Below are 10,639 nucleotides of genomic sequence, written 5' to 3' on the forward strand. Positions count from 1 at the left end.
AAAAAAGGTTGATCAAAACGGAATTAAGGCAGGATCTGCATTGAATAGCAATGGAGAGTGGGAATGAATTTCCCGATTCTGCTTTGTTCAAGTTTATTTGCCGCTAGTCTGTGAATCTGTGCGTGACAGTAGGCTGTTCGAGATTGCGCAAATTGAAAATGTGCCAGTATGTATGTGCATGATGCGCTGTTACAAACCTCATTTGACAACTTGGAAGGTCATGAAAAGTAATGGAAATTAGTTTCATAATTTCTGTTAATGTCATTCATGAAGGCACACTTAAATACTATCAATCACTTAAAAATCTACAGTATCAGCCATTTTCAGAATGACTCTTCAGTGTGTGTGTGTGTGCTGCGTGTGTGCCAGTGGGCCATTGCCCGATKACATTTCAGCAGCAGGTATAAAATAATGACAGGCTAACTAGATAGCCAATTTAAAATATAACTTAGAGCAGTTCTTGCTAGTTAACTATAGTTAAGCATTAATGTCGCCTTTCTACAAGCACTGAAACTTTGGAAAGATGGGATTTCCCTATTAAATAGCGGCAATGTAATTGCGACAACGTTAACAATATTCCAATAGCCTAATTGACAAAACTTACTGTGCATAGATCTCCCCCGAAACATGAAYATTTGAGCCTTATATATAAACATGTCTAGTTAGATACCTTGCTTTGAAGTAGCCTACCTTATCCATTTGATCCCTGATTTATTAATTTAATAAAAGACAAAAGTATTTGGTTGTAAAGTTGCCTGCACAACCAGGGGCTCCCCAGATGGAGGGTTGACCACATGATGACAACCTGTAATTAACAGTACAGTTCTACTTTGTGGGGGGTTAAGTGCCTTGATCAAGGGCACAACAGCAGGTCTACATGGGATCAGACACAGCAGCCTTCCGGTGTCAATAATCTTACTTTTTCTATAAAGGCTATAATAATAGTCATGAAAATGTGGTCAAAATTCATAGAGAAGTCATGGAAAATGTGTATAAACAGTGAATAATCAGAGGTCTCTATAACATAATGTAATTTGTGAATTTCGGTGAACAGTGTMTAATGGACGGACTTGGAAAGATGACTACACTGTCATCATTTGAAAGGGCCGTTTCTCAGCTTTCAAAACATGTATCATGTTTTCATATATGGTTTGACACCAGCAAAGTATGTTCATTAATGTACGCAGAGGTCATGGTCTCAGTAAATTCAGGAATTCCAAAACTCTCCTACCGATGATGCAACAATGCCAATATGGCGATTTACAGTTAGCTGGTGTTCTAAAGCCAAACGTTAGTGTTTCAATTCCCCTTTAAGTTAGCTAGCTAACTAGCAAAAGCTGCTTTTCCAAGCTTGCCAACGTTTGCTAGCTAGCATACAATTCTTGGCAATGGTTTAAATGAAAACAATGAACATCTTTAGCAAGACGTTGTCAAATTCATAACCATCACACAGCCTGTGAATGTGACTACAGAACAATGCAATTATTTAGTCAAACAAACAGCAAAAAATACATGTACACATAATTAGGAAATGTAAGCTAGCATGCTAACGATGTTAGCTAAACTGGCGAGCAAATGTTGTGCACCTACCAGGTCAAATCCAACAGGAACGGAGAGCAAGAACCATCAATTCTCGTTTTGAGYCTTTAATTGACGTCTTAACGGACGACAAATTTGATCAAAATGAAACAGATATTAGCAAACAAACAATGTCGAGAACACAGCTAGCTATTTGAAAACAATTCGGTTCCCGTTTGTTAAAATTCAGATTCCGTTCGCAGCTCACACCCACAAGAGATGAAGCTGCCAAATGTTATCCCCGCCTCTCCCATCGAACAGGTTTGTATTCATAAGGCACTAAACGATTTTTTTTTTACTAAAACAGGAAGGGACTACATGGACTTGTCCAATAAGAACAGCTTGTTTTCGTTTTTTGGTGCACATTTTGTTTAACGTTTTTCTACGTTCTCTAATGAATATCACCCAGATGCACCACCAGACAACCAAATTGAAAACTTCCTCATCCATCCACATCGCGCATCTCACATCAGTAGCAGCAAGCAAACACCACCATCTGAATGTCAGATACACTAACAGCATTGCAGCCGACTCAAATGCAGAATATATAATATCTAGCTATATTTTGGCATTACATATTTTGAAGAGACAGTCACAGTTCAGACAATCTGAATGTTTACCAGGTGTTTTTCAGGTAAATGTACATACAGTAATGCTCCCTAAAAAAATAATTGACCATATGAATAAATATGCAAGTATCAAATTGTCTATACATACAATTGCAGTCGTTCACATATCATTTTTAACAAATTAAAATATATGGCCTGAAAATAATAATTACAACAAATAACTAGCTACTGCTTGAAAATGCACAGGTCACTTCGGGCTAAAAGGTTTTACTTTTCAGACTGTCCCAAACTGAATATATTCGATCAATAGATTCGACATGATTACAAACCAAAGATGACTTTATTTGATACAGACTGTGTATCTTGAATTTGAAATGTGATAATTTGGGACTGTCCACAATGATCAGATAGAAAGAGTTTGTGCGCCATCTACTGGGGAAAATACTAGATCGTTTTTGCTGTTGTTGCCCTGCTCAATAAAACAACAACAACCATAATCTCAATGCGTTCTTYATCAGTGTCCCTACCAGAGGTAAATCGCAAACTTGTTCCATTGTTTGTTTATTATTTGAGATTGGTAGCCACACAATTCAATTTCGAAAACAGTGTTTGTGATGCAGACATCTCTGCATTTCTAGAAAGGCAAATGCAAAGTTGCAGTGTGATATAAGTGTGATATAATCGTGTGTGCTGTCTGTGTGTATGGGTCCTGTCTGAGATACACTGAAAATAAGGAAAGACTAATTGTATCTAATCTGTGTAGTGTCTTTGTTGCTCTGTCAGAGAAGGTTGGCTCAGTGACCAGTTCATTAAGTAGCACAGTACCATCTAGCGATAACAAATGGACTGATATTTAGATATTTAGGCTGTCTGAAAGCTCATAGATGTGTGGAGTGAAAATACAACGTTGATTTAGCAATTAACATACAATATCAAGGAAACAATAAAAGGGATGTTTTAGACAGTGCTTTTTAAATGTTTTATATAGCTGTGCTTGTTGACATACACTCCTTAGAATGTTTTTAATGTGTGCTTGGTGGGTCAGTTCAAACAGATACTCCAAAATTCTCTTACCGAATGAACATTTAAATAGCAAAACAACAATAACTCAATAATACAATACATTACACTAGAAAGTCTGAGATGAATTCATTCTCACTAACATAGGCTATTGGTCTATTTACAAAATGGTTGTTGATATATGTATACAGTATATAAAATGAGGATGCACCTTCTTTGAAGAAAATGTATATTGAGCATTCTGTTTGGTGAAATAAAAATGTAACCGCCATTGTAACAACGTATATCAATGGCTTACAAAATAATCACACCTTCTTGAAGGTTATCATTCAGAAAGGTGTTGGATAATATCACGAAAATGCTTTATAATCAACCACTTGTTAAGTAACAATTTCATGATTCAATGTCTTGATTCTTATGATGTACAATTAGATATATCTTGATAAGATTACTTTTCCATAGGTAATGATGAAGAGTTTCTTCTACAATGGAACATATTGATGAACTCCAGTCTTTGTAAAATACAGCATAAGAACACTGAAGACATCAGGAAAATGATACAAAATACGACAAATGGACAATTTATTATACAATAGCTGTTTACAATAGTTCCTACCAGGTACAGAAAATATATGTCTTACAAGATCTAAATTAACAGGCTGACTTTACATACCCCTCATAATAACCTACAACTGATTTATTGCATAATGGAAAGGGAATGGCACCAAGGACATCTAAAATGACATTGACCTAGTCATCTGAATGTGTTTCTTTCTCTTGTACACTATTCTCTTTGAATGGACTCAAATGTACAAAATGAATGATATACATAGAGTTGTTTTTAAATAATTATCTTCATCACATTCGCTAGATACAGTGTGCTATGTTTGACACTTCTGGAGTGCACAGCAAGATACAGCAGGATTACTCCCAGTTGGTACAATAACAAGAACCTTATGTTCCTTTCATCTTACAAGACATCCACATACTGTAGTCACCAGAATAAACAAATGATTCAAGGGCATACAAAACATCTCCTATTCGAAAGAAAAACACCTTGGGCCAGATTCATGAAGGACCTCTTTCACAGCATTTCCTCCTGTATCATCTTTCACAGCCTTGAACGTTGGCATTGGAGAAATATGACCATTATTACAGTTGAAATGACTTAAGTGAGTAACAATAATTAGCCTGATGGCCAACTTAAACGGCACCAGAAAACTAGACATCACTGCTTGATAAATCTCACTCCAAGACCAAGTACTGATTGCTGKGAGATAATGTCTTGTTCTTCACAAAAACAGTCTTAATGTTTTTTTTTTCACTTGTTCCCTTTGTATACATAATCTATATGTTAAGCTTCATACACCCTACAAAGGAGACAAGAAAAAAAGTGTTAAATACAGCCAAATATCATACACAATTACATAGCTATATAGATTCCTAAAACCAAACTTTCAATAGCACTATAATACATTATAGTTCGTATTATGAACAATAGGTGCCAGTTCTGTTCCTATAAAACAGTATGTAACATAACCGTTTGCAAAATGCTAAATGTGTTTCAACTGCAGTACAGATGTAGGATCTTAATTTGAGCCAGTTTGCTACAGCAGGAACATTATCCTGCAGCAACAGGAAATGTGAATTATTATGTAGATTATAATTAATGATGAAAACTTCAGAAGCCTTATTAAATCTCAAATACACTACAAGTTTTACATTTCCTGCCTTGCAGTAAAGTTCTCCTGCAACAGGGTGATTAAAATAAGATCATATATCTGTATGTAACAGCAGTACTCTTACAACTTTAGTTCATGTAGTGGGATGACCTCTCACCTATGCTTATCCTTCCAGATCCGGAACCACTTGACCAGGTTTTTGGTGCTCTGCAGTTTGGGGTGCAGACAGTACTCCTGCCCCTTGAAGCGTGACACATTCTCCATGGTGACACTGACAAACAAAGAAGCGAGGAAAAGTGTAAGAGAAAATAGCTAATCCACCTTACTGCTTTAGAATCATAAGCGATGTTGGTTAATGTTAGCTGCAAAGTAATTATAACAACCCAAGCAATGTGGTAAGAATACTGCAATAACTTTAATACATTCTATCTCTGACATCTTAAATGTAAACACTCATGGAGGGGTTCTATGAACAGGCTTTAGAAACAGCACTGGGTGGGCAGGCCTATACATGATCTCTGAGCATGGCCAGATGAACCCATTGACATTCAGACCAGCAGTTAGAGATACTAGTCTGTCTTTATGGCATAKTTCGGCCGGTCATGACATGTGCTGTGTGTTGTGCCCAGAGCTATGCAGGGGCTTCTCAAATCAATCTCTTATTAGTGTGTCTGCTTCTTAGTGAATGATTCAYCTACCCAGCCAACAGAGGTCTTGGTTAATTTGGTTTACTCCTAAGTTGGAGTTGGAAGCACTGCTGTGAAAGTTGGGGTGCCCCCGGGGTGCCCCCCCCCAGTATGTTAAATTCTGAGATGTGACCCAATGCCAGCCAACAAAGGAGAGAAGGCRCACTCTTTCCGGAGCCTGCTGAGTCTAAATTTACACTGAGGTCAGTGGCCACCATCTTATGCAAGCAGGCCTGCTTTAACTGGTTGGCATTAATCTGCCTGAATATTAAGTTTATCACATTGACCCCAGGACAGCAGTAAATAAAGCAGTAAATAGCAGTTTAATAGTCCAAGGGCCAACACAACTCTTTGTTGGACGGACTCTAAAGTCTTAAGATCATATTGAGAGCAATGTACTGTACTCCATAACAGCAGGACAAAACAACATTTGTTTTCAAGGTATTTTTATGTTGTTGATGGGAACACATTTMTGTGCGATACCTCAAGTGAACAGCAGATGGCGAAAGAGTATGTGACCTTTTACAAAAGTAAGGTCTGCTTCCACCGAAAATGACTCAAATGTAAGATCAGTGTGTATTTGACAATGGGGTCTGATGCATGGAGTAGTATAGGGCAATACAATTCCATTTTGAACCCTCAAAAAGAGGTAAACAGTCGCTCTTATCTGCAGAGGGAAAGTCCCTATTGGATGCCAAGGCCACTCACACTGACAACAGTAGCTGTCTGTGCTGTGGTCCAGTTGAGCAAGCAATGCTTTAAGTAATAGAAGTAATAGAAGTAATATATCAAATGATAGGGAATAATAGACGACTGGATGGTGCATGTGGACAAAGACCATCATTTACWGTCTAATTTAAGCTAATAGGTTTTCTCAAGAATGTCTGGATTGAGGAGTTATCAGATTCCATTCCAGAGCAATATATTTATAGGTCAATCAGCTGCTTTGATACAGTAGGAGATTAGAACATCAGAGTGACTATTTAGACAAGATACTGCATTTGGCAAACAAACAGAATAGCACACAATGACTGACATCTCCGAAAAACAAACAGAACATGGGATTGACAATGGCAATGCCGAAAGAGAGAGAGAGAGCAAGAGAGATAAATGATTCAAAGACTCACAATATCATCTTCTCTTGGCAGAAAGGATGTTTGGGTTTAATCTCCAGCTTTTGCACATCCTTGTAGCGAATCTTTGGCCCTTTTCTTGTGCACCTGCACTTGTAGGCTGTGAAGAAAACAGATGTGTTTTATAAAAGCTTTCAAATAAACACTTTGGTCTGAACGTTTTCAGCCATCTGTAGACTAGCTCTCTGGTATGATTTCCTGACTTCACACAGATTGTCAGGTGCAGCATAGGCCTAGTACTCACTAAACCTGTATGGAATAAAACAAAGAGAACGAGAACGATTTAAGAGGGCTCAGTAACGACAGTATAAAACAGAAAAACGTAATTATTATCTCCACTGTAAATAAAGGCGCGCTGATTCACACCGCCACTGGGACTGTTTCCCGCGTGTGCATGTGGTCAGGCTCGTGCTCACTATGGAACGTGTGACCCACATCTTCAAGGCGACCTCATCAACCATCTCCAATTCCTCAATGATTTACAATTCTCATCATCAACCACGATAACTGACCAAGACTAATCAGAAAAAATATGCAGTATGACTGCAGTACACTGTAGTATAACTTCAGTATGCTACAAATACTTGTCCAAAATATGGAGTAATTTTGCAGTGTAACTGCAGTTACAGTGTGGTATAACTGCAGTTCAACTGCGTACACTGCAGTTATTCTTCAATTACTGCATCCAAAATACAACAGTTGAGTGCAGTTACTGCACTTTTACTGCAGTTTCAAAACTGTAATATTTTTTGTTAGGTGAAGACCAGCACCGGCTAACCACCATGAATTGGATAAATGTAAAACTATGAAGAATAAAATTGATACAAAGTAACCTGGCTACAGACTGTGGGTGAGTGGTGAACACAACAAACGAACAAAGCCACAATTTTACAAAACAACCTAAGAAGTACAACGCAGTAATAACTCAACGGTTATAAACAACAATAGCCTACTGTTGCCAAAAGTGAGCAAGCCGATTTGGAGATGGTAAATTAATGGCAATGGTAAAACATTACACGTGCAATGTGGCTGCTAAACCAACCAATTGTTTATAAAAACTCATTACCATCAGTTTAATTAACATGTAAAATGCTTAAAACACGTTTTTCATTACTCAAATAGTAATAGATAATTACCTTCTGCTTGGAGGGAATATAAAGCAATAATTAACAAAAGCAACGCTGCTGTTGTACAACGATGCATCTTGTCTGCTGATGATGAACTTCAAATTCGGACCTCCCGACTGGTTTCGCTGAGTAAAAATCACTCAAACAACACTATCCTTGTATTCGCTCCTTAACTTTAGAGATGACACGAGGAACAGTATTTGATCTCTATTCTTCCGAATACTCTCGAGTTTTGACGAACTCCTTAGGTCCAGAGCGCTCAAATCAGATGAAATGTAATCCGCATTTGACGGCACTCGCGTTTCTGGCCTTTTATCCCTACATGTTGTTGAGCCGCAGCTTTTAAAAACCAGCTCTGTCCCATCTCATTAATATGCACAGCCAGCCAACGAATCAAACACTTGAAAAAGAGAAGTGGAATACATAAAAGAGAGTGGAATAGTTATGAAAAAACACTAAAGAAGGAGGGGAAAATGGAAGGTTTAGAATTAGATTAGCCTACTAATTATATATTTGATTGAAGTTATTATGCTGATTTTCAAAGTTGCCTGGGACAGCTAGAGCAACTTTCCACAAACYATTCTAACAGTGTAGGATCATTTGTGCATGGCCCACACTGCCTCTCCATTCCAAATATTTATTTTCAGGCTGATTGAATCTACTGACACATGTTTCTAAGGCAAACATGTCTTATAATCACAGTAGTGGTGAAATAGTACTTTGGTGCCATCTCAAGACTTCCAGCAATTTAGAGACTTAAAAGACGCTCCAACGGGATTATCCTGTTTAAATTCCTGAGAAAGATTGAAAACACTGACACTGACATCTGGAAGTAATTAGATGATCATTGATAAAGGGACATACAGTATAATTGCAATTGATGAGAAAACATTTGTACTCAATTAATTGTCCCCATTCCTTGATCATATACCATAGAACAACAGAGTGCTATTTTATTTGAAAATGTATCAAAACAAAATAAGAGTTCAAAATAGGAATTTATAGCCAGCTAACTGAAGTCATGCTTCTTATAACWTCCTATTGAAAAGTGACTGACTGTAGACGTGTTGGCATATTGTGTATTGGTCATAATAAAACAGTTATTTGGAACATTTGTGGATAAACAATGTTACTAGGGGTACATGGGAATACGTGCACCCATTGTTTCTTTGCAGATTACCATGCAGAGYTGTTCCTTGTAAAAGATAGCCCTGAGAAAAACCTTTTGACCCTCCCATTTGTGCTACAATAATTTGGTGAACAGAAAGCCTTCATCAGAATATACCCTTCTTTTCCTGGCTTGGATTTTTAGCCAATCCTCTTATCCCATCTGTCATCACTCACTCATACCGGCCTCCATGAAATGTCTCTTTCTGCAGCCTCTCAGAAGCTGTGTGGAAAATGAAAAGTGAGCAAATTAAATTTGAAGCTAAGCATAAGTCATTCTTTGCAATCCAACTGTAACATTTGCCCTGTTTGACTTGAAGCTATTCACAACGAGAAGAGATTGAAGCTGGATTCCAATCAATTGGATCAGTYCAAATCAATTCTAGTTTATGTTTGTTGACCTGGTTTATACATACCCACAGAAGGCAGTGATACCTTCTTCATCCATTCAGGATTTTGAGAGAAAATTAGGACCTAGTTTGGTTGGTTGGTTGTTATCCAGTTCAAACATTGGAAACTTTTAATGTTATCCAAAAAGTGTAAAATTGAATAACAAAGTTTAACATTCAGCAGATCATCAGTTGAGCACTTTAGTTCATTTAACCTGAAGTATTTATATGAAAAAAATAGCTGTGCTTACATTTATGGGTTAGACAACGTGCACAACTGTTTATGAAATTATAAACTCCCCATCTCTTAGGAGCACACCTGTATTGTGTCTGTGTGCTTTTAGTASACTTGACAATGGTCTATCACAGAACTACTTCACAGCCCAAAGTAAACTTTATCCCTAAGTCAAACATTGTATTCTATTCTTTGTCTTCCACTGGATGCGATATTGTCACTGATGGAGGGGCCCTGCCWGTGTTGGCCGAAATGCAGCCTTTTTTTCTGCCAAAAGATGGTCTTGCTATGAAACCCAAACAGATCAGCTAAGCTACGTTTCAATTCTCTGGGTTCTCAGTAGCAAATGGCACCATATTCCCTACAGAGCCCTATGGGCCCTGGTCAAAATAGGGCTCTGGAAAAAGTAGTGCACTGTATACGGAATAGGATACCATTTGGGACGCAGACAGAGTGGGATGGGGAGATGGGTCTCTCCAAACATTAGTTGTTCCAGTGAAGGCGATGATTAATCAAGTCCACACAGTCCATCTCCGCCAAAGACGCCTGTTTGCTGACCGCAAAAACTACATTGATTCACGTTCACCTTTCAGGATGCTGCTTGGACATCACCAAGGCCTACATGTGTGCAATCATATGTGCCTGTGACCTTCTGAGTCATTTTGWGGAAACCCAACCAACTCCTGAAGAGGAGCTGTTAAAGGAATTTTAATTCCTATGTTTATCAACCAATTMAATTAAAACACTCTGCCCATACATAAGAATTTGTAAGATAATTATCAGCATTAAATGGACAGAAACCAGTCTTAAAATCAATCAATCAATAGCGTTTATTCTCGAGAGTACTGATCATAATACATTTTACATCAGGTTATATAATAAAGATGATGTCATAGGTTTTAATGTCCATCCTCCTCTCGGATACAATGGCAGTATAGTTAGCGTTCTCATTACTGTCTGCCACCTGTTAAACTATCTGCAACCAACCCAAGGTCTTTCCCCTCCCTGGGTAGATACATCATTCAAGCCTGTCTGAAGATAAACCCATTCTTT

The 10,639-nt window shown here is 37.9% G+C and overlaps 2 protein-coding genes across 2 annotated transcripts in view; both read right to left on the minus strand.

The window, feature by feature from the left end:
• The window catches only part of LOC111967348 (protein FAM13B-like), a 71,922-nt gene extending 69,996 nt beyond the window's left edge, over positions 1 to 1,926 (minus strand). Inside the window, 1 exon segment of the mRNA XM_023992297.2 lies at positions 1,591 to 1,926. The gene's annotated coding sequence lies outside the window, so the exon portion shown is untranslated.
• Positions 1,927 to 3,732: 1,806 nt separating this feature from the next.
• On the minus strand, positions 3,733 to 8,157 carry cxcl14 (chemokine (C-X-C motif) ligand 14). The gene is made up of 4 exons (XM_023992300.2): positions 7,805 to 8,157; positions 6,663 to 6,768; positions 5,007 to 5,120; positions 3,733 to 4,537 (listed from the first exon to the last, which is right to left on the minus strand). Exons 1-4 carry the CDS (start codon positions 7,869 to 7,871, stop codon positions 4,522 to 4,524), a joined length of 303 nt encoding a protein of 100 aa, XP_023848068.1. The 5' UTR covers positions 7,872 to 8,157; the 3' UTR covers positions 3,733 to 4,521.
• Positions 8,158 to 10,639: the final 2,482 nt, after the last annotated feature.

Source organism: Salvelinus sp. IW2-2015, linkage group LG8 (assembly GCF_002910315.2).
Source record: "Salvelinus sp. IW2-2015 linkage group LG8, ASM291031v2, whole genome shotgun sequence".
NCBI lineage: Eukaryota > Metazoa > Chordata > Actinopteri > Salmoniformes > Salmonidae > Salvelinus > Salvelinus sp. IW2-2015.

Bases quoted from the DNA above. Each gene is read 5' to 3' on its own strand.
- cxcl14 (XM_023992300.2), bottom strand. From the start codon at position 7,871: ATGCATCGTTGTACAACAGCAGCGTTGCTTTTGTTAATTATTGCTTTA. The intron at 6,769-7,804 runs GTAATTATCTAT...TTTTCTTCACAG, and splicing joins ATATTCCCTCCAAGCAGAAG to CCTACAAGTGCAGGTGCACA. The intron at 5,121-6,662 runs GTGAGTCTTTGA...TTTGTTTGTCAG, and splicing joins TGCCAAGAGAAGATGATATT to TGTCACCATGGAGAATGTGT.